The sequence below is a fragment of the Bos mutus genome, chromosome 14, assembly GCF_027580195.1.
Source record: "Bos mutus isolate GX-2022 chromosome 14, NWIPB_WYAK_1.1, whole genome shotgun sequence".
NCBI lineage: Eukaryota > Metazoa > Chordata > Mammalia > Artiodactyla > Bovidae > Bos > Bos mutus.
In genome coordinates, this window is record NC_091630.1 from 21,765,448 (window position 1) to 21,790,076 (window position 24,629).

Sequence of the window (24,629 nt, forward strand, 5' to 3'; positions counted from 1 at the left end):
ATGGGAGACAGTAAAGTCACCTTGCAAGGAGGCGTTGAAACTGAGCAGTACTCTGCAGGGCCTTCCCAGGAACCAACCCCATGTGCCCCAACTCTGTAGAAGAGCTTCACCCTCGTAGACCTTCTCCAAGTCCAAAGAGAAAATTTAATCAGAAAAGTGAGAAACTACAGAAACGAAGGAAAACAGTCAAGAAAAACAAAATAATGAGTTTAGCCATAAAACAAAGTCAGGGCTCTTTAGTTCCTCCTCACAGGCTATAGATAATATTCAGCACCATATCCTTGAGTTGTTTTGTAGACATCAAAACCTCCATCAGGTGAAAGAAGTTAACTGCAGGCTGACCACATCAGGTGGACCTCAGGAACCACCTGATGGTTGTTGGAACCAGGTTGATGATGCTCATTCCCAGAATGTCACACTCACCACCAAGCAATTAAGAGCTACATGAGCTGATCAAGCACCTGCAAGCCTCTCCCCCATCTTGCCTTTAACAGCTTTTCCCCAAAAGCCACTGGGGAGTTGTGGCCTTTTTTTTAAAACCACGTTTTTTATTGAGGTTCAGCAAAGCATTGGACACGACTGAGTGACTGACAGTTCAGTCACTCAGTCATGTCTGATTCTTTGCGACCCCATGGACTGTAGCACGCCAGGCCTCCCTGTCCATCACCAACTTACCCAAACTCATGTCCATTGAGTCAGTGATGCCATCCAACCATCTCATCCTCTGTCATCCCCTTCTCCTCCTGCCTTCAGTCTTTCCCATCATCAGGGTCTTTTCAAATGAGTCAGCTCTTTGAATCAGGTGGCCAAAGTACTGGAGTTTCAGCTTCAGCATCAGTCCTTCCAGTGAATATTCTGGACTGATCTCCTTTAGGATGGACTGGTTGGATCTCCTTGCAGTCCAAGGGACTCTCAAGAGTCTTCTCCAACTGACTGACTGACAGTTAATTTATAATGTTGTGTTAGTTTCAGGTATATAGCAAAGTGATTAAGTTATATATATACAAGTTAAGTTATATACATATATGTATGTATATACATAATTTAATGGCAACCCACTCCAGTATTCTTGCCTGGGAAATCCTATGGACAGAGGAGCCTGGTAGGATAGGGTCCTTGGGGTCACAAAGAGTCAGACACAACTGAAAACGCACATATATATGTATATATATAGTTTCCAATTCTTTTCCCTAGGGTATTACAAAGACATGGAATACAGTTAATTGTGCTATACATTAGGTCTGTATTTTTTATCTATTTTTACACATGAAGTGTGTGTATGTTAATCATAAACTATTAATTTCTCTCTCCTTCGCCCCTCACCACATGATCCTATTTGGTAACCATGTTTGTCTTCTGTGTCTGTGAGTCTATTTCTGGTTCATAAATAAGCTCATTTATATCAAGTTTGGGTCTTTTGAACTCAAGCTGCCCATTCTCCTGCTTGGCCCCACCCTGGGGACCTTGGGATAAAGTCTGTACTTCCCTTCCCCACAATCTGGTGCCAGTAGGTTAGCTTTACTACGTTCAGGCGAGTGGACCCAATTTAAGTTTGAAAACAGTGTGGAGACTGAGAAGGGTAAAGAATTATGGCCATTCTTTTTGCAATCAGTCTATCACCGTGCCCTTTGCAAAGTGACAGAGGACACTTAAAAGCAGCATCTGACCCTGGTTTCTTTTTCATTTCCAGGGACACAGGGAGCATGGGTGTCTGGACCTCAGGCGGCAACATCTTCTTAAGCCTCTGGGGGACGTATGTGTCTCCAAGAAGCCCTGGATGGATGGCCTTTGCCCAGCACGCGGGCGTCTGCTGTTTTGTCGCTTTCATTTCCGTGGGCCTCCTCTCTGGGGCCTTCTACTGGTTCCTGTCCTCACTCACCGTCTTCATCACCTCCTGGATGGCCACGTGCGTTCTGCTGTGCTGCTCCAAGCACGCACGGTGTTTCATTCTGCTGTTCTTCCTCTCGTGCGGCCTGCGTGAAGGCAGGAACGCTTTGATTGCTGCGGGCACAGGGGTGGTCATCTTCGGACACGTGGAAAATATCTTTCACAACTTTAAAGGGCTCCTGGACAGTATGACTTGCAACCTGAGGGCAAAGAGCTTTGCCATCCATTTCCCACTTTTGAAAAAATATATCGAAGCAATTCGGTGGGTGTACGGCCTTGTCACTCACCTGAGTCTATTTGATGATCTTGTGTCCTGGAACCAGACCCTGGAGGTCTCTCTTTTCAGTCCCAGCCAAGCCCTGGAGGCTCAGCTCAACGACACCACGGACAAAGCCCTGGGTGTCTTGTACCAGATGGTGATGGCGACGGAGGTGCTGTGCTCCCTGGGGCGGCAGCTCCTTGCCCTCACAGGGCTGCTGCTGGTGCTGCTTGGCACTGGCCTCTTCATGAAGCGATTCTTGGACCCTTGTGGCTGGAAGTTTGAGAACATCTACCTCACCAGGCACTTTGTTCAGCTGGACGAAAGGGAGAGGCGTGAACAGAGGCCCTGTGTCCTCCCGCTGAATAAGCAGGAAAGGAAGAAGTATGTCGTCATCCCGTCTTTCTGGCTGACTCCTAAAGACAGGAGGAACCTGGGCCTGTTTTTCCTCCCGGTTCTTACCCACCTCTATATCTGGCTGCTGTTTGCAGCCATAGATTATCTGCTGTACTCGCTCATTTTCTCCATGAGCAAACATTTCCAAAGCCTGCCAGGGCTCGAGGTGCGCTTGAAACTGCACAGACAGGTAGGTGCTCACAGGCCCATCTCACCTGGTATCCTCGCTGTTCGCTGTCTCTTTGCAAAAGATCGTGAACATCCCAAGGAAGGGCAGTGTTTTATTTCCTTTCTGGATCCTCAGGGCCTGGCATGGAGCCTGGAATGTAGGAAGAGCCCCAAATGAGTTGGTTAAACTGAGTTGAAACCCCAGTGTTATATGATAACGTTCTGAACGTCTTTGATCACTGCGTTAGTTTCCTGGGGCAGCTGTGTCCCAACGAAAAAGACCATGGTTTTTGTTCATCCCACCTTTCCTCTTTTCCATTTTTTCCCTGTGGCAGTTTATGATTACGTGGACATTTCAGGAGGCTTCCCTTGCCACTTTCCAGGTACAGTGGTAAAGAATCCACCTACCAATGCAAGAGATGCAAGAGACTTGGGTTAGATCCCTGGGTTGGGAAGATTCCCTAAGGTAGGAAATGGCAACCCACTCCAGTATGCTTGGTTGGAATATTTGCCATGGACAGAGGAGCATGGAGGGCTACAGTCCACGGGGTCACAAAGAGTCAGACATGACTGAGCCCATTCTGGACATTTCAGAGGATCTGCATGCTGTCAGATACTTGTCTTACTTGTTTTTAAACCCAGTCAGTGTGGAGCTGAGCTAGGTGGGACGTGCACTTGTGTGTCTCGTGTATGTGTCTGTGTGCATGTGCACACACAATGTGTATAGCTGTATGTGTTTGCACATGCGCGTGTGTAGGAAAGTCATGCACGCTGGGTGGTGTGTACTAGCCTGGGCTGGTGAAAACACCGTCCACTGTTTCCATGTGTCCGACTCTTTCCTCTTTATGGAGCTACAGGAGGTTGTGCCTCTGCCGGGGGAAATCTCAGAGGGGAAGGGCAGAAGGGGACCTGGAAACCCTCCTCTGAAACCCCACTTCCTCCTGCAGTGTCCACACTCTCCCTCCATTTTCTCCTGGTCAGCAGGTGCTGTCTGGCCCCTGTCTCTCCCACTCCTGGGCTGCTTCTCAGAGTTGATTACTCTGAGCATTCCCTTCCCCTGAAGACTTCAGTTAATTACAAGAACCCCCTATTGCTCAAGATATCTGGAGCAGAGTGGATAATGGAAGCAGCATCTCAGATGGAAGCCAAATAAGATTTTTCAGGCTGGCTGGATCCTGGGGGGCAGCTGGTAAAAGAACCCCTCCCTCCCTCCCCACACCCCATCCCCTTCGTAGTCCCTTTTTTAACCAGCTCCTCTCTTTCTTTCTCTTTTTGCTCCTCTCTCATCTGTTTCTCTCTCAGCCAAAACCCATGCCTGGTTTGTGAATTCTCACTGTTTTAGACGGGGGTTGGGTGGGGAGACGGTGGGAGACAGAAGTGATCTATGCCTTTTGAAAAAGGCCCAGAAACTTCCCAGTGACAATGTCCTGACAAATACATTTTTGGGTGTTGTTGCGGGGGTCCTGGGGATGCAAAGATGTCTCAAGCGTGAGGGCTACCGTCAAGCACCTCATGATCTGGCAGGGGGAGGCCGACTCAGACACTCACAAGGACAACAGGGCAGTGGGCGCTGGGACAGATGTGAGTATGAGACTGCTGTTCCGGCTCCTCTCAGACTCTGCTGCGGAGCCTGGGAGACCGTGCCTCCAGCGGCTGGCTTCCACGTGACTGGCAGTGCCTCTCTTATTCCTGGATGTCCTTGGAGATTTCTGGTCCCTCAGGTGGGGCAGATTTGCAAAGCAGTCAAGCAAGAGGAGAGGGCAATGGCAACCCACTCCAGTACTCTTGCCTGGAAAATCGCATGGACGAAGGAGCCTGGTAGGCTGCAGTCCATGGGGTCGTGAAGAATTGGACAGGACTGAGAGACTTCACTTTCACTTTTCACTTTCACGCATTGGAGAAGGAAATGGCAAGCCACTCCAGTGTTCTTGCCTGGAGAATCCCAGGGACGGGGAGCCTGGCGGGCTGCCATCTATGGGGTCGCACAGAGTCGGACACGACTGAAGCGACTTAGCAGCAGCAGCAGCAAGCAAGAGGAGAAACACTGGCTCAAGGTTCCTCCCACTTTCATATGATTTATTTAAAGAAGAAAGATGGCAGATGATGTGACTAGACCTGGCTGGATGGCTGGGCACTGTAAGAAAAAAGTAGCTACTAGGTCGCTACTTATTGAGCACCTACTGTGTGCCCAACACCATTCTGCATTAACTTTTTAGGACTGTCTGCTACCTGAGCGAATCTTTTTGTTTGTGACTTGATGCCATTCTGGCAAATTGTTTACTTGGGAGAGGCAAACGCATTTTAAAACATTGGAATACCATTTAATACATTGCTCTGTATTTTGAGAGTTTGTCTTCCACACTACCGTCTATTAAGCCCTTACAAAATTGTTGACTCAATCCTGATTCCCAACTGCAAAATCCTCGGTTAGATTCCTAAACTAAATAACTTCTTTCCAGACCGGACACCCGCTGTTTTTTTATTGCAGGATTTCTCATCACTGACTCAATCGATGTGTTTGTTTCTTCAACGGTATTAAAAAGAGTGCATGCCTTTGCTCTGGGGACCAAAAACTCTCTACTTAATCTCAGGCAAACTGTCTTTTTTAAAAAAGAGAAAAGGAGAGGCAACAAGAAGGCTTTCTCCCACCTAGCTACAGTGCTGGGGAAATTGCAGATTGGACTTGACATTTGTGTTAAAGTCCCAGGATTGGGGTTTCCAGATTTTTCACTGGTATTGGGGTGAATCTAAGGTGCACAGTGTTCTCTGGGTGTGGTTGGGTTCTTTTCAGAAGTCATTGCCGGCTTTTGGGTCCCAGGGCTCTGGGGCACTGGGGTGATAATAACTTACTAAGTATTCCAGTCTATAAGGTTAATGCTCCATCCCCAAGGTGCTTAATTTACACTGGGAGTAGTTTATTCGTGGGCAGGATCTGGTCCATTAATTCCTGTTTTACCAAATTGGAAAACAGATCCACTGAGAGATGATGTGACTTTCTCAGGTCAGGGAAAAGTAAGAGCTGAATCAGCACACACATCTCCTGCTGGTGGCTTGTCTGGGTGGCCCAATGTCATCTGCCCTCTGGGTCAGTTTGATGAGGGCAGCTGGTTTATTCTGTTGCCTTCAAGCAGGAAGGAATGTACCCCTCCTAGCATCCAAGAGAGATGAGAAATTGTCCTATTTTGAGACCTCTATAAATAGGATTTTAGAACTACTTTCAGTAAATATACTCTTTTTAGTATCCTTGCATCAAGAATAATTCCACCCCATCCCTGCCACTTCAAGCTCTAGAAGGGTGACTGAGAACATAATTCAATGCCTCCACATCGTTATGACCTTGTGGTCTGCTGATGGGGTATTTGTCAAGATGCAGAGTCTATGACTGGGTCTTGATGGGCTCTGCTACAAAAAAATCTCTTCCAGTTGAGCTAAAACCATTTTTTCATGAATCCCACATCCTCTGAAGTATAGAAACAGGTGTTCCATACGTGGGTTATGCGGTCGAAATTATTAGAAGAGGACTTGCCTGGTGGTCTGGGCTTCCTTGGTGGCTCAGATGGTGAAGAATCTGCCTGCAGTGCAGGAGACCCGGGTTTGATCCCTGGTTTGCTAAGATGCCCTGGAGAAGGGAACGGCTACCCACTCCAGTATTCTGGCCTGGAGAATTCCATGGACAAAGGAGCCTGGCAGGCTACATAGTCCAAGGAACGCAAAGAGTCAGACATGACTGAGTGACTTTCACTTTTTTCTTTTCCCTGGTGGTCCAGTGGTTAAGAATCTGCCTGCCAGTGCAGGGGACATGAGTTTGATCCCTGGTCTGGAAGATCCCACATGCTGCAGAGCAATTAAGCCCACGGGTGTGCCACAACTACTGAAACCTCAGTGCCTAAAGCCTGTTCTCTGCAACAAGAAAAGCCACTGCGATGAGAAGCATCGCAACTAGAGAGTAGCCCCGATTTGCCACAACTAGAGAAAACCATGCGCAGCAATAAAAGCCCAGTGCAGCCAAAACGAAAATAATACATTATTTTAAAATCCTTTCAAACATCATTAGGAGAAGGATTTGCTGAAGTGAACAAATTTCTCTGCTTTCTTCTCGGAGCCTTCAACAGTCTCGTGGGCATCATTTCTCTCTAAAGATGAGACAGCAAACAAACTTACCTGATATTCTTCTCTCAAAGAAGTCGATATTTCCCCAAATCCACTTTGCAAAACACTGCAGTAGCTACAACGGAAACTCCTCCCTTCTCTACTCCAATCGTTGCACATAAAAGGAGTTGGAATAGCTCCTTCCACCAAAGCTCCCTGCCTGTTTTAAGATAAATGCTACCTGCTGCAGAGCAGTACAGAGAAAAGACTAGGGCAGGGTATGAAAATGGCATGGATCTTGATGTTTTTATTCTTTCATTTTAGGAACAAGGGACTCAAGATATCATCCATGCTTCTTCCTTTAATATATCTCTGTTTGAACAGACCTGCATCCCTAAACCGAAGCTCCTTCTATCTAAGACCTGGATTCCTCTCAGCATCATTCTCGTGATACTAGTGACGCTAGGACTGTTGTCCTCCATCCTGATGCAGCTTAAAATCCTGGTGTCAGCATCCTTCTACCCGAGCGTGCAGAGGGAGCGCATGCAATACCTCCACGCAAAGATACTAAAGAAAAGATCAAAGCGGCCAGTGGGAGAAGTAAAAGGGAAACTGAGCCTGTACTTTACAAAGGTAAAGCTGAAATGGGGGTGTGACCTGTAACTAGGGAAATTTTGAGCTTCAAGGGCAAATGGAATTTCAAAGCACTCTTTCAAGTTTACGTTAAGGCTTATATCCCCAGCAACAGGTGGGGAGACCTTGGGGGTGAGGGGGTGAAGATGGGGAACAGACACACATGGCTAGGTCCAGAAGATTCTACAATAATGCTGGTCATTCCAGAAGATTCTGCAAGAATAATCCTTCAAAACGCTGATTCCAAGTGAGTTTTTCAGTCTTATTGAAGAGAAGCTACTGGGAATGCCTCCTCTAATGGCTGCTAAAGGACAATGCCCAGAGTTATTTTACCAGAGTAAGCAAAGAACAGAAGGGAAGTATCTGCTACAGCTTGGTAAACTCCAAAGAATTTGCTCATTGTCCAGCATTAAAAGACATAGGGACTGTTCTTGTAGTCTAGTGGCTAAGACTCTAAGCTTCCAATGCAGGGGACCCGAGTTTGATTCCCAGGGACCTAGATCTTACCTGCTGCAATTAAGACCTGGTGCAGCTGCATAAATAAACATTGAAGTTTTTAAAAAATATATGATGATATTTATATGATATATGTATATTTATACATATGTATGATGACATAATGACTTTCACACACATATAAAATGAACGCTTGTCAAAGACTTTATTCAGCTTATTAATTAAAAAGGGAACAATAAGAAATTCCAACCAATTCAAAGAACAATTTAAATCACACACATATATACAAACCACTGAGAAGACCAAAATTAATTTGCTTAATAGATGCAAAACTGGCTTGTTCCAACAGGGTGGATAGGAGGATGAGTTGTATCCTATTGGGTGAAATTCATTTGCATGCCTATGGACAGGAATAATTTGCATTGTTGCCATCAGCCATCTACAACTTACATAATCGGAAAATATTTCATAGACAATGAAAGACCAAGGCAATCCTTAAGGATAAGCTTTTCTGGCCATTTTCAAAGTCTTTTGAAAAGTTTTTGTCAGTGGCAGCTGAAATAATTCTAATGCTCATTCGTCCAACTTTGTGTCTTTTCAGATTCATTTCTGGCTTCCAGTCTTGAAAATGATTGGGAAGAAACAAATGGACATTGCCAGTGAAGACAACCCAGAAGAGACCCCACACAGCTCTTCATCCACCCTGTGCCAGCAGTCCTTCTCAAGTCTACAGATGGCGGCCCTTCCTCATCCCCAGCAAGAGAGAACTGCACAGCAGGATCCTTCAGTGGCTTAAGTTTGCAGGGTCAAGCTACTTTTTCCATAAAGGGCTCCCAGGTAAACAGTTAAGCTGTCTGTCTCACAGACCAGGCACGTTGTCTGGGCTGTGTGTCAGTGTAACAGGACTATAACCCAGGCCCTTCAAGGATGAGTCTCAGCACAGATTAATATTCAAAGGAAAAAATTAGAAAAAATAAAAATCTCTACTATAGACTCACAAGCGAATATCAAGGAGAAATACATGTATGATGCCAGGAAAATATCTTTCAGTGCTTCTGTCCCTTCTCTGCCCTCCTTAATATCTTTCATGGTTACTTCCTATTCTCACAACTGTCTGTCTGCCTCCTGCAGCCTTACTCAAGAACTCTTTCCAAAACCCGTTCCAGCAGCTCCCAATTTCTTCCCACCATCTCCTCTCTCCTACCCTCTACTTTCCTGGATCTCTTTGGTTTTTCCTCTTTTACCAAATCCTCTAGCCCCATTTATTTAGAGAACACATTTATTAACATCATATGAAAGACTGGTTACAATGTTCACCTTGGGCCTCTTTTTCATGATACTCAACATACACTGTAGAGCACAGAGACATATTTCCCCTATAATACCTAAGAAAACAAAATACTGATTCTGTTTTCTATATAGTGTCCGAGTAGGAAAGAAATACACATCAAATTTTTTAAAACTTTTCATTTTGAAAATTTTTCAGACTTACAAAAAAGTTGCAAAATAGTACCGCATTCCACCTACCTATCACCCCTCATCTCCGAAAGTTACCATCTTATATAACTGCAGCACAATTGTCATAACCAGGTAATAGCATTTGGAAAATGCAGAATCTACAAAACTCATTGGATTTTCACCAATTGTCCCACTAATATCCCACTAATGTCCCAAGGACTGGTCCTTCATCCAGTCCAGCCTCACGCATTGTATGTGTTTGTCATAGTTCCTCACTCTCGTCTGATCGGGGACAGTTCCTTAGCGTGTCTTTCTTTTTATTTCATGACCTTGACACTTCTGAAGAGTGCTGCCAGTTATTTTGTGAAATGTCCTTTGATTTGGGTTTGTCCGATGTTTCCTAGTAAGGAAACCCTGGAGACGTATTTTTTGGCAACGGTACTGCAGAAGTGCTGGCGTGCTCGTCTCAATGCACGAAATCGGGGTAGGTCATGTAGACGTGCCTCGTTACTGGTGAGGCCGCCTTTCTTTGCTTAATTCAGATGGGGTCCGCAGATTCTTCCACTGTTGAAGTCGCTATTTTCCCTTTGTAATGAATAAGTATGTCGTGAGGAAATCCCTTGAGACTAGGCAAACATCCTGTTTCTCATCATACATTTACCCTTTAGTTTTTGCATTCAAGGAGGCAAAACAGTGCCAGCCAAATAGTGATTTTCTATTTTCGTAATATCTTCTACATTTTTAAATTGAAATTCTACATTATCCCTAGAAAGAAACTTTTTTTTTTTTTCAAAGACAACTTTCATTTTGGGCACTGGAGTGGGCATTTTACACATATGATCTCATTTATGTTTCATGATAATCCTGTGAGGTTGGTAGTATTATTTCTATCTTCTCGATGGGAAACTTACCCTCAGAAACCCTGACTTATCTTGCCTAGGATGGGGTCTTGGCTTCCGCATGTTTAAAGTTCCCAGATGATTCTAACGGTCAGCCAGCGCTGAGAACCATCATTCCAGGAAGTTTTACATTGCAGTTCTTTAAATACAGGTCGTCAATGGTGAAATTTCTCTAGCAGAAGGAGCCTACATTAGAATTCTGTCTGAGTCAGCATTTCCCAAAGTGTGTTCCTCAAACCACTAATCCCTTAGTTGTTTCATAAAAGAGATAAATGATGTTAATAAATCCGTATCAGCTGCCTTCCAACCTTGAAGATCCATAAAGCATGTTGGCATAATTTTTAAGAATTAAAAGAAACCCTTTAATAATAGATCTTTGAGAAACCCTATAATAAAGGAATATCATATAATTTTGTTTCACCCCAAATTTTCTCAAATTATTAAACTTTGGTACAATTTTAATTGTAATAGCTATTAATAGCACATAGGACCAGCTCTAGAGCCCAAACTCTGATAAGTGTTGATTTAATTAGCATAACTTTTTGACCAAAAAAGACCTGTGGTGAAGATAAATTTGTAGTTTTGGATTTTATAAATATTCTAATGATTTTATGCTTTACTGTATTTTCTAAACAAATATATATATTAATACATTGATACGATATGTGATTTTTTTTACTCATTTGGCACTTATTTCTCCTAGAGAAGGGATCTGCCCCACATTAACTAAGGCAAAAAATCATCTGCTAAAGTTAGAATACACTCATACACACAATAAACTCTAAATGGCCTAAACATAAGACATGATACCATAAAATTCTTAGAAGAGATCATAGGCAAAGTATTCTCTGACATAAATTGTACCAATGTTTTCTTAGGTCAGTCTCCCAAGGCAATAGAAATAAAAACAAGAATAAACGAATGAGACCTAATCAAATTTTCAAGCTTTTGCATGGCAAAGGAAACGATAAACAAAACAAAAAGCCTACAGAATGAGAAAAAATATTTGTAAATGACAAGGACTTCGTTTCCAAACGGTTCATACAACTCAACAACACAAACAACAAAAAACCAAACAACACAGTCAAAAAATGGGCAGAAGACCCGAACAGACATTTCTCCAAAGAAGAAATACAGATGGCCAGTAGACACATGAAAAGATGCTCAATATTGTTGATTAGAGAAATGCAAATTAGAACTACAATAAGGTACCACCTCACACAGTTCAGAATAGTCATCATTAAAAAATCTACAGATAACAAATGCTGGAGAGGGTGTGGAGAAAAGGTAACCCTCCTGCGCTGTTGCTGGAAATGAAAGTTGATGCTGCTGCTATGGAAAATAGCATGGAGGTTCCTCAGAAAACTAAAAATAGAATTACCACATGATCTAGCAATCCCATTCCTGGGCATATATACAGACAAAACTATAATTCAAGATATATGCACCCTTATGTTCATAGCAGCACTGCTTACAGTTGCCAGGACATGGAAGCAACCTAAATGTCCATCCACAGAGGAATGGATAAAGATGTGGTGCCTATATATCAGCACAATGGAATACTACTCAGCCATAAAAAAGAGCAAAATAATGCCATCTGCAGTAACGTGGATGCAATTAGAGATTATCATACTGTGTGAAGTAAGTCAGAAAGAGAAAGACAAATACAATATGATATCACTCTTACGTAGAATCTAAAATATGACTCAAATGAACCTATCTATAAAACAGAAGCAGACTCAAGGACAGATAGAAGAGATTTGTGGTTGCCAAGGGAGAGGGCGTTGAGGAGGGGAGGAGTGGGAGATGGGGGTGACAGATGTAAGCTCTTCTATATAGAATGGATAAGCAAGGTCCTGCTGCACAGCACAGGCTTCCCAGGCGGCCAAGTGCTAAAGAACCCTCCTGCCATTGCAGCTTAGACGTAGAGACGCGGGTTTGATCTCTGAGTCAGGAAGATCCCCTGGAGGAGAACGTGGCAACCCACTCCAGTATTCTTGCCTGGAGAATCCCATGGACAGAGGAGGCTGGCGGGCTGCAGTCCAAAGGATCGCAGAGTTGGACAGGACTGAAGAGACTTAGCACACACGCACTGTATGCAAAGAGAAGTATATTCGGTATTCTAAGCTGAACCATAGTGGGAAAGAATATTTTAAAAAGAATGTGTATATATCACAGAATCACTTTGCTCTATGGCAGAAAAGAACACATTATAAATCAATTATACTTTAATGAAAAATTAAAAATACTACTACTACTACTCAATTTTTAGAGAAAATTGGATCCTCAGCCTTCCTAAATTCTATTAATTAACTAGCTTACTTATTTACCTAAAAATATCACCTTTATCCACAGCAAAATTTTGCACAGGGCACATAGAAGGTGCTGGGGATGCCCAGATAACTCATCTTTGTCCCTGCCTCTGGGATGCTTTCAGTCTAGTCAGGAAGACAGACGTATGCTTAGACAATAAACAATAATATGTGGTAGCTTTTGCTAAGTCCCAAGGGCATGGAGCAGGCAGTGCTTTCAGGGAACAGTGCCTGTTTCTGCCCTCACCGAACGCTCTAAACTGAATGCTCTGTTTACCCCTCTTCTCTAGGAGAAGGGCACTAGAGGCGTTGGTAAAGGGGTCTCAATTTCCTTGAAACCAAATTACCTTTGTTGTTTCTAATGGACCATGACTTTGAACAGTTCGCCAGACACCTGGAGAATGTCCTGCTGTTATTATCTGCTAGGCATGCTTGCCCTTATTCTGAAGAGCTTGTCCCTACTGGAAGGACAGACAGGCAAAGAGGTGCTGGTCACCAAAGGCAATTTTCATCTTGAAAACAAGATTCAGACTTGCTTATTAGGGCCAATCTAATGTAGGACATAAAATGCTTATTAAATTTCAGCTTATCCACTTTAGATTTAAATGAATGGTCAGTTAAATTTCTGAAGACATCTATTGTGAAGTGCGCTCTCTTAATCTTGTAGAGGCAGAAAGATATTGCCCTAAGTAATTTAATACAACTTCCTTTCACCTCTAATTTTGCCCTAAGTAATTTAATACAACTTCCTTTCACCTCTAATTTTAATGGCTTATAAACTGTATCACATGGTCTAAATCACTCTTTCTCATCTCATGAATCTGCACTTGGTGGCCATATTTTGCTATAAGTGTCATTATGATGCCCTCATTGACTCCATATTTGTTGTCAGTTGTGTTTCTCTTTGACAATAAGATACAAAAATTCTAAAAATCTTCATACTAATACATTTCTTTTACTGTCATACTGAGGATGTTAAATATTGTCTTTCCTCTTAGATTCTGTATCTGCTGCTTTTTCTGTTAGATCCTAGTCAATCCAAATTATAATATGGGATATGTTTACATCTTCCCGTATCATACATTTTTGTCTTAATTCACTTAAGAGAAAGAAATAAAAATATCTAATGCCTAAGGAAGTAAGCACTAACTTTTTCACCCAGTCAGTAATACTGACAAAGACCACTGAGGTCAATTATTATTATTGTTGCATTTAAGGCAAAATAAGTTTTAATGATATGGTTAACTCATTTACTTTAATTACTCTGATAAAAATGATTAGAGTCACCAATCCTTCACACTGCCTCCAAGTAAAGACAGTTAATTGTTCTCTTAAAGATGTTGCTGCTGCTGCCACTAAGTCGCTTCAGTCGTGTCCGACTCTGTGCGACCCCATAGACCGCAGCCCAACAGGTTCCCCCGTCCCTGGGATTCTCCAGGCAAGAACACTGGAGTGGGTTGCCATTTCCTTTTCCAATGCATGACAGTGAAAAGTGAAAGTGAAGTTGCTCAGTTGTGTCCGACTCTTAGTGACCCCATGGACTGCAGCCTTCCAGGCTCCTCCATCCATGGGATTTTCCAGGCAAGAGTATTGGAGTGGGTTGCCATTGCCTTCTCTGCTTAAAGATGTTGGGTACTACTTAAAAGAAACCTTTCATGTTACCCGAAGACCATAATCATTAAGCCTTATGATAACATAAGATATAGTGGTGTGCATTTATATAAGTTCATACACCATATATAAATTCATCAAAGTTCATACACCAGAGAATTTATTAGATCAGCTTTTTAAATCATTGCTTTCGAGAATGCGCAGTATCTTTCTATATTTATAAAATTGCTTACAAAAATTAAACTTGTCTTAAAATCTAAGCAAATTTGTTTAAAAATAATTATTGTAAAGATTTATTACTACTATCAATGTATTTGGCAAAGTTAGACAGGGAAATTCAAAAGATTAAAAAGCAGCTTTGAAAAGATTCTCATATAATTATGGTAAATGCATGCAAAACTTTTGAAATTGGAACTTTGTACTCTTAAATAAAATGACAAGCTAATTGCTTGTTCTTTATACTATATCATGGTTTGGAACCACTATATCTGTGAAGTTTAGTAAGCTTGAATTGAAGAGGTGAATATAAAATATCTATTTTGACAAGCACCAGTTAGCAAAGTCAGTCCAGGAACTATTGCAGGAGAGCACAAGAAAAAGAGAAGGAGGGTAATCCAGGATATTCGTAAATTTATCACTGACATACACATTAGAAACTAATGCTGTGTTTAGTAAGCACATGCATAACTTTTTAGGAGAGGTGGTTTTTTTTGACTGAACAAATATAGTATTTTTAAATCATCATATAAGAAAACAAAAGTCATTACAGATTCTGAAAATAAACTGGACAGATTAGAGAGTGGCATGAATGAAAAAGTCAATGATTGCTGGTGAGATTGTAGAAGATTATTTTTCATATTTAGAGTTTTCATTTCATGCAAAGATGGGCACAATAAAGACAGAAATGGCAAGGATCTAACAGCAGAAGAAGAGATTAAGAAGAGGTGGCAAGAGTACACAGAAGAACTATGTAAAAAAGGTCTTAGTAGTCTGGATAACCATGGTGATGTGGTCACCCACCTAAAATCAGACATCCTGGACTGTGAAGTCAAGTCAGCAGTAGGAAGCATTCTACAAACGAAGGTAGTGGAGGCAATGGAATTCCAGCTGAGCTATTTCAAATCCTAAAAGATGATGCTGTTAAAGTGCTGCATTCAATATGCCAGCAAATTTGGAAAACTCAGCAGTGGCCACTGGACTGGAAAGGTCAGTTTTAATTCCAATCCCAAAGAAAGGCAATGCCAAAGAATGTTCAAATTACTATACAATTGTACTCATTTCACATGCTAGCAAAATTATGCTCAAAAGTCTACAAGCTAGGCTTCAGCAGAACCAAGAACTTCCAGATAAAGAAGCTGGATTTAGAAAAGTCAGAGGAACTGAAGATCGAATTGCCAACATTCGCTGGATCATAGGAAAAGCAAGGGAATTCCATAAAAGCATCTACTTCTGCTTCATTGACTAAGGTAAAGCCTTTGACTGAGTAGATCACAGAAAACTGTGGAAATTTCTTAGAGATTGGAATACCAGACCACTTTACCTGCCTCCTGAGAAACCTGTATGCAGAACAAGAAGCAATAGTTAGAATTGGACATGGAACAATGGACTGGTTAAAAAGTGGGAAAGAAGTATGTCAAGGCTGTATATTGTCACCGTGCTTATTTAACTAGTATGCAGAGTATCTCATGTGAAATGCTGGGCTGGATGACTCACAAGATGAAGTCAAGACTGCTGGGAGAAATATCAACAACCTCAGATATGCAGATGATATCACTTTGATGGCAGAAAGTGAAGAGGAACTAAAGGGCCTCTTGATGACGGTGAAAGAGGAGAGTGAAAAAGCTGGCTTAAAACTCAACATTCAAAAATGAAGATCTTGGCGTCCAGTCCCATTACTTCATGGCAAATAGATGGGGAAAAAGTGAAAACAGTCTCAGGTTTCACTTTCTTTGGCTCCAAAATCACTACAGTTGGTGATTGCAGCCACGAAATTGAAAGATGCTGCTCGTTAGAAGAAAAGCTATGACAAACATAGACAGTGTATTAAAAAACAGAGACATCACTTTGCTGACAAAGGTCTGTATAGTCAAAGCTATGGTTTTTCCAGTAGTCATGTATGGATGTGAGAGTTGGACTATAAAGAAAGCTGAGGGCCAAAGAATTGATGATTTAAAACTGTCATGCTGGAGAAGACTCTTGAATGGCCCTTGCACAGCAAGGAGATCAAACCAGTCAATCCCAAAGGAAATCAACCTTGAATATTCATTGGAAGGACTGACACTAAAGCTGAAGCTCCAATACTGATGCAAAAAGCTGATTCATTGGAAAAGACCCTGAGGCTGGGAAAGATTGAGGGCAAGAGGAGAAAGGAGTGACAGAGGATGAGAAGTCTGGATGGCATCACTGACTCAGTGGAGATGAATTTGAGCAAACTCGGAGATAATGAAGGACAGGGAGGCCTGGTGTGCTGCAGTTCATGGGGTTATGAAGAGTAGGACACAACTTAGTGACTGAACAGCATCAACGTGCCATGTGGTGGTATGTGATTAAGAAGCCAGACTATCAGACAGCAACTTTAAAGCATGTAAGTCTGTACCAGTGCTACAGGACTGCAAAGGTATGTCTCCCTGGCCATCATCTTGAGGTGTCCCCTGGGCAGCAACCCCCCAAACTGGGGCTCCAGATGACCATATGCACTTCCATCTGGGAGATATCCACAAGCTACAGTGAGGCAGTGGGAGGCTGCAGAGATGCTTTGCAATAGCCTACCTGCCCCAAGAGCACATCTGCATCCACAGGGCCTTGCGGGTGGTCCTGTCCTTCCGGTCAAAGCTCCAGGACCAGCCAAGAGGCCACCCAGACAGAGAGCCTCGTGTGGGACTTGGGGGAGCACCTCAGATCACCACCTGTGCACTGCCCCGGGTGGCTACCAACCAAGAACCATCTCGCAGACTGCCACATTGCCCTGGGATCCAGGCATGCAAGCCTGGCTGCCTATCAGAGCCAGGCGATCAAGGAGTGGCCCCTGGACAGCAGCTGCAAAGACTGATAGCCAGATGCCTATAAAAGTTCCACTGGGGGAATCCCAGGGTCCAGAGGTGGTGAGAGCCAAGACAGTGGCCACCAGACCCTTAACTTCCCCCCTCAGAGTGCCAGCAGGCCCCCAAATGCGTGTCAGATCAGATGCCTGCCCCCAGGCCAACTCCAAGATCAGCACATGGGCTTCTCTCTCACAAAGTCCAAGCACTCTGTCTCTGCCCTATACCCTGAGCTTTCAGGCTGGTGCATCCCAGGACAGGAACCCTTTAAGAGCCCACCTCCCTATAGCCTCATGGGGCTTGTGGACAGAGCCTTATTGGTTTTCAAAGTTAGATGTCTTGGCAGCCCATCTCTTAGATGCAGATCTTAAAAGTGGAGGCTTCCCACTGTGAAGTTTAAACATTTTGTTCCTCAGTGAGAAGCCATCTCTTCAGGTCTATGATTCTTTAGGAGACTGCAGTCTCCTGGAGAGAATCACCGATAACCTACCACCCAAGTTTCAGCATCTGATTTGTTTGTTCTTTCATGGTTGATCAATGAATCATAAAGAACAACAGATGCACTTGGATCGTAAGTATGATCCATTTGATGAAAGAGGGAAAAGATAGCATTTGGTCAAAATAAATGTTTTCTCCACAGACACAAAGAAACAATCAGAATAGTTATTATATTCTAAATGTCATAATTTCATAAGGTTTAAAGTAAGGCTGCAACATCAGTTGGCTGAAAATGGAAAGTCTGGCTTTTTCAAAGCAAACAGTGCACTCACTCTAAATGTAATATATTAATTAGAGAATGAAAGATATTGATCAAAATTCTTTTTCTAAAAGGAAACCATTGTAGTGACTGCCCACAAAGAATAAGAGCCCTATGCCTTGCAAGTAGAAATGCTAATGCATATCAGAAATAAATAATCGTATCAGAAAATAAATAACCCACTGTTTTAAAATATGATACAATGTTGAATTAGAAATTATAGGATCTGACTTCTAATTTTGGCTCCGCTATGAGCTAGCTCAGCCAAGGCACTTCCATCTCTAGAGTCAGTTCAGTCCTCAGAAATCATGTGTGCATGCTAAGTTGCTTCAGTTGTGTCCAACTTTGAATGACCCTAGGAACTGTAGCCCACCAGGCTTCTCTGTCCATGGGATTCTCCAGGCAAAAATACTGGAGTGGGTTGCCATGCCCTCCTCCAAGGGATCTTCCCAACCCAGGGATCAAACCCATTTCTCTTACGTCCTCTGCATTGGCAGGCAGGTTCTTTACCACCAGCCCCACCTGGGAAGCCCCTCAGAGATCATCAGATCAGATCAGTCGCTCAGTCGTGTCCGACTCTTTGCAACCCCATGAATTGCAGCACGCCAGGCCTCCCTGTCCATCACCAACTCCTGGAGCTCACTCAGACTCACGTCCATCGAGTCAGTGATGCCATCCAGCCTTCTCCTCCTGCCCCCAATCCCTCCCAGCATCAGAGTCTTTTCCAATGAGTCAACTCTTCGCATGAGGTGGCCAAAGTACTGGAGTTTCAGCTTTAGCATCATTCCTTCCAAACAAATCCCAGGGCTGATCTCCTTCAGAATGGACTGGTTGGATCTCCTTGCAGTCCAAGGGACTCTCAAGAGTCTTCTCCAACACCACAGTTCAAAAGCATCAGTTCTTTGGCGCTCAGCCTTCTTCACAGTCCAACTCTCACATCCATACATGACCACAGGAAAAACCATAGCCTTGACTAGATGAACCTTTGTTGGCAAAGTAATGTCTCTGCTTTTGAATATGCTATCTAGGTTGGTCATAACTTTCCTTCCATGGAGTAAGTGTCATTTAATTTCATGGCTGCAGTCACCATCTGCAGTGATTTTGGAGCCCAGAAAAATAAAGTCTGATACTGTTTCCACTGTTTCCCCATCTATTTCCCATGAAGTGATGGGACCAGATGCCATGATCTTTGTTTTCTGAATGTTGAGCTTTAAGCCAACTTTTTCACTCTCCACTTTCACTTTCATCAAGAGGCTTTTGAGTTCCTCTTCACTTTCTGCCATAAGGGTGGTGTCATCTGCATATCTGAGGTGATTGATATTTCTCCCAGCAATCTTGATTCCAGCTTGTGTTTCTTCCAGTCCAGCGTTTCTCATGATGTACTCTGCATATAAGTTAAATAAACAGGGTGACAATATACAGCCTTGACGAACTCCTTTTCCTATTTGGAACCAGTCTGTTGTCCCATGTCCAGTTCTAACTGTTGCTTCCTGACCTGCATACAAATTTCTCAAGAGGCAGATCAGGTGGTCTGGTATTCCCATCTCTTTCAGAATTTTCCACAGTTTATTGTGATCCACACAGTCAAAGGCTTTGGCATAGTCGGAGATCATGGTAGCTATTATTTTCTGAGCCCTTACTAGATACCAGACATTGTTTGGGGTATATAATTTCCAGTAATCCTTACCAAAATCTCAAGTGGGAACTTCTGATGCTGTTGCTGTTTCATAGATGAAAAAGCTAAGGCATAGACAGGCTAAGTAAATTGTATGTTCATGAAGCGATTATTTGATCACAGTTACTTTTTACCATGCTGCATTCTATAGCCTGGTTTTGATCTGTCAATTCCCAGATCAGAGATTTGGATCACAAATCCTGGGGAGTTAACATTCTCCTCCCCAAGCATTGGGAAGATCCCCAGGAGAAGGGAATGGCTACTCGCTCCAGTATTCTTGCCTGGAGAATTCCATAGACAGAGGAGCTTGCCAGGCTACAGTCCATGGGATCTCAAAGAGTCAGACACAACTAAGCGACTTACACACACCAGGCATTTCTTGTTGGTTGTTCAGTCGCTCAGTCATGTCCGACTCTCTGTGACCCCATGGACTGCGGCACACTGGGCTCCCCTGTCCTTTGCTATCTCTCAGAGTGTGCTCAAATTTTTTCATGTCCATTGAGTCAGGGATACCATTTAACCATCTCATCCTCTGCGGCCCTCTTCTTTTGCTTTCAATATTCCCTAGCATCAGGGTCTTTTCCAATGAGTCAGCTCCAGGCATTTGAGCTCCCCTCCAGTCTGATCCTAGCCTATTTCCTCACCTTATTCCTCACCCCTCCTCTTTCCCAAGCCTCCCTTCAGTCAAAAAGCTCTTCCCACCTGGCTTGGGAAGAGTCACCTGCATTCTGCCTTCACACCTTCAAGCTCTTGGACCTCCCCACCTGTAAAGCGCTCTCCAGTCTTTGCTCCTCTTTCACTTCCTCCTATCCTTCAAGTCCCACTACCTCAGGAAGTGAGCACAGTGGGAAGTGCACGGGAGGGAGTTATGAGAATGCAACCCACCCTTCACAACCTCTGTGTGGGAACTAGGAAATGTCATCTAATCTCTCTGGGCTCCAATTTCTTGATCAACTGAATGCTGGACTCCTGAAATTTGCAAACGTATCAACTAATATTCCTTTAAGCAGTAAACCTCCCTTCCTCTAATTCATTCTTTTTTTAAAAAAGTTATATTTTTGTATTGTGGCAAGATATACATAACATAAAACTTGCCATTTTAACAGTTTTTAGATGTACAATTCAATGCCAACATTGGATTTTTTAAATTAAAGTATAGTTGATTTATGATATTGTGTTAGTCTCATGTATACAACAAAATGATTCAGGTTTTTTTCAGGTTATATTCCATTATAGGTTATTATAATGGAATATTGAATATAATTCTGTTGTTGGATATAATTCAGATGTTGCATATAATTCTATAATTCTGTGCTACACAGTAGGTCCTTGTTGTTTATCTGTTTTATATCTAGTAGCTTGTATTCCTAATTCAATCTTTAAATTACTGATTCCCAACCCAACAAACACAGAGTTGCCCTGCTTGAAACTGAGGCAGGTGACCTGAAGCCAGCTTTCCTTTCTCTCCACAGTTTCTGCAGTACCAGCAGAATCTGAGGCAGGAGATACCAGACTAACGTTAGTCATTCATGCACAGCCTTCCCCAGTTTTTATCATATTAGCATAATTCATGTTCTATCATGTACTTACATGTGCTTTAAATCAACCCAGCATTTTTTATTAAATAAGTTTATTTTAAAGGGAAACTTTGTAATATCATTGCAAACAGAAAAACAGTATCACCTTCTGTAAATAGAAGGTAATGTACATAAACATCGTATATAATATTTATTGTTTGTATATATATATACACTTACAGATATATTAATACACTCAATATGTCTATACATATATGTGTGTGTATACATATATATATACACACACACACTCCATACAGATATACACAGAGACTCATATACATACCTTGAAAGCAAACCAACATTATTACATTAACTTCTAGCCAACATCCACCAACCACAGCCTGCAGCCCACTTTCTCTTTGTGTTAGCAGCTTGGAGCCCCCATACCTAGGGGTTACCCCACTGAGGGGTGAGGGCCTGGGGTATTTATACATCAAGTCCTGCCAGTTGTTGACTGTGGGCTGGTGCTGCTTCTGGGTGGTGTGTATCCCCTGGCACATGTGACTTCCCTCAGTTATGAAAAAAGCTCCCAGGCAAAGAGATGCAGAGACTGGCCGCTGGGGGTCTGCTTGAGCATGAGGAAGTGGTGAGTCCGGGGAGGCAGGAGGAATCCGGTCCCCACAGCATCTCCAGCAGCGCCATCTCCCCTCCAGTACAGTGGAGAAGGGCTGCCTTCCGTGATGGCTCAGGTCTCTGCTGATGTTCAAGGGCCTCCATTGGCATGACGTGGTTCTCATCCATAAAGCACTGAGAACCCTTTGCTTTCGTTCCTGACTCCTTTTCTCTAATAAAATATCTGTTCCTGGTGTGGGGATATTTATACCACAAGATAATAGTTTTTCTGAAAAACCAGCATTCTTCTCCAGGTAATCTACTGAAAAACAGTCGTCACTGTACTTTGGAATGTGAGAAAGTCATGGGACCATTAATTCAGCTTAAGTAAATGAATGATTTCTCCTTGAATGTCTGCCTCATTCAGCCATGAAATCCTAGACAACTCCCAGAAAGCTGTGGCCCAGAACACTTCAATCCCACTCAGAAGACTATTTATAAGGATGCCCCGTGTGCAGTAGTCTTTAACAGTTTTTCTCCCCCTTCTCGAATGTTCTCTAGCGTAGATGGCATTTATGCAATTCAGAGAAAGGTGTCTCAACAGGATTAGTCAGCAGCCAGTCCTTTGACGCAGCTTCTGTGATCTAGTTAAAAATAGGAAAAGAGGATGTTTTGCATAAGTCATCACCATTGTGCAGTATGGGAGAACTGACCATTTTTTTTTGTTTTTTTTTGGTTTCCACATCCTGCTACTTCATCTAAAAATAGATGAAAATTCTGTCCCTGAATCTTTGGACAAGACCTTAGCTTCTGTGACCTAGGTTCTCTGGTCCTCCCTGTCCTGTGGTTCCTTTGTAGGCTTCCCTTCACCCCTGCCATTAACAATCCCAGCTCTGGCCTTGAGCTTGGGCTCGGGCTCAGGGCCCCTGCTTTTCCTCCCCTCCTAGGGCTGGCAGACTCCACGGCGGGCAGGGACCAGGTTGAGAATCTGTAGGGAAGCTGACCAGGTGGAGGGGCACACCAATGTACGCCCACCTCATCCAAACAGAGGGCAGCTCTTCCTTCTTTTGCCAGGTCAGCTGACTTGCCCAGATCTGCTAGACACACAGAGCTTAGGCAAGCTCACTATTATTTTAAAGCCTTTAAAAACTTTTAAATTAATTTTTATTGGAGTACAGTTGCTTTACAATGTTGTGTTCAGTTCTCCTGTTCAGTAAAATGAATCAACTGTACATATACATACATTTGCTCTGTTTAGAATCTCTTTCCCATTTAGGGAATTACCCCTTGTATGGTATATACAGTATGCAGAACCAACACTTTTAAAGATATCTCTTACTGGGTCATAGCTTAGGTGCACATTTAGGATAAACTTTACATTATCCTCTGATGCATTCTACTGCTAAATTCAGATACGAAGAAGTTAGGAGAAATCAGAATTGAAATTTTTTTTTTTTTTTTATTGAAGCATAGCTGATTTATAATGCTGTGTTAATTTTGGGCATAAAGCAAAATGATTCTCATATATATATATATATATATATATATATATATATATTTTTCCCATGTCAGTTATTGAAAAATATTGAGTTCCTTGTGCCTAACAGTAGGTCCTTCAGAATTGAATTTTTGATGTACAGCCAGAGGAAAGTTGCTCTATGGAACTTGGAATTGTATCTTAGCCACAATAAATGGTCTGCTACATAGAGGCTCACTGGGAGTTGAGGAAAAGCTCTAGATGAAAGATCCCAGCAATCCACTGAGCTGAGGGACCTTATAAGCGAGAGACACCAAGTGTAGCGATCCATCTGTTATCTTGCAGGAAGGCAAGGAGTGGTGAAAGGCCCCACTGGAGGAACAGGACGAGCTGCTGCACCAAGGACAAGCCCACCCACACTGGCAACATGTGGCAGGTGTGTGGTAGACAGTTCTCCTTGCAGATGTAAAAATCCACCTTGGAAAAGAAAAGATCATGTGATCCTGAACCACCATTAGTGGGTCTCCTCTGAGTGTTTCTTAATATAGGTGACAGCTGAGAAAGAGACTGAGGTCGAGACTCGTGCTACGAGGGGACTGAGATGGATTCTAAGAACAGATTGGCTAGATCCATCTTCATTAAAGTGATGAAAGCAGGTCGGGAGCCTTAAGACACAAATGGGCCAGTCTAATAAAAAGGACACAATAAAATGAAATTAAATGTGCACTGTGAGTGGATAAGAATCCGCCTGCCAGTGCAGAGGACATGGGTTCAATCCCTGGTCCAGGAAGATTGCACATGCTGGGGTGGGTGTGGGGAGGGAACTAAGCCCCTGAGCCTCAGCTCTTGAAGCTCACACACCTAGCACCCATGCTCCACAATGAGAGGAGCCGATGCAACGAGAAGCTGGAGCCCGCAACGAGAAGCTGGAGACCGCAACGAGAAGCTGGAGACCCGCAACGAGAAGCTGGAGACCCGCAACGAGAAGCTGGAGCCGCAACGAGAAGCTGGAGCCCGCAACAAGAAGCTGGAGCACCGCAACTGGAGAAGGCCTGCACACAGCAACAAAGACCCAGCATGGCCAAAAACAGGTAGAAGAAGTGGTCTTACATTAAAAATATATATACATAAATTTTTTAAAAAATGGACCTTCTCAGGTACAAAAGGGAAAAACATTACGTGCACTGTGACTTTTGTACCTCCTTTTTCTTGGAATGGTGTTCAGATTTTCATCAGTGCCAAGGCTGAGGTCGCTGCGGTCTGCCCATGGCAATGACCAGCAGGAGGAAGAGTCTGCCGATGTAGGTGAGAGTTTGAGAGCCATATGTTACTTCAGGAACCAAATGCTTTTCCTGGAGACTCTTTCCAGGGCTTTACAATAC

General features: G+C 43.0%; 1 protein-coding gene across 2 annotated transcripts in view; it reads left to right on the forward strand.

Moving 5' to 3' along the window:
- Positions 1 to 23,805, forward strand: part of DCSTAMP (dendrocyte expressed seven transmembrane protein) — a 33,255-nt gene extending 9,450 nt beyond the window's left edge. The window contains exons 2-5 of one of the 2 annotated variants that reach the window (XM_014477890.2): positions 1,691 to 2,732; positions 7,124 to 7,432; positions 8,490 to 8,725; positions 23,593 to 23,805. In XM_014477890.2, the coding sequence (XP_014333376.1) occupies positions 1,704 to 2,732; positions 7,124 to 7,432; positions 8,490 to 8,684 (1,533 nt within the window). In that variant the 5' untranslated portion in view covers positions 1,691 to 1,703 and the 3' untranslated portion in view covers positions 8,685 to 8,725; positions 23,593 to 23,805. Of the gene's footprint in view, positions 1 to 1,690; positions 2,733 to 7,123; positions 7,433 to 8,489; positions 10,849 to 23,592 lie in introns of those variants that run through there. The other variant, XM_070382822.1, reaches the window with a different exon arrangement.
- The last annotated feature ends 824 nt before the right edge of the window (positions 23,806 to 24,629 follow it).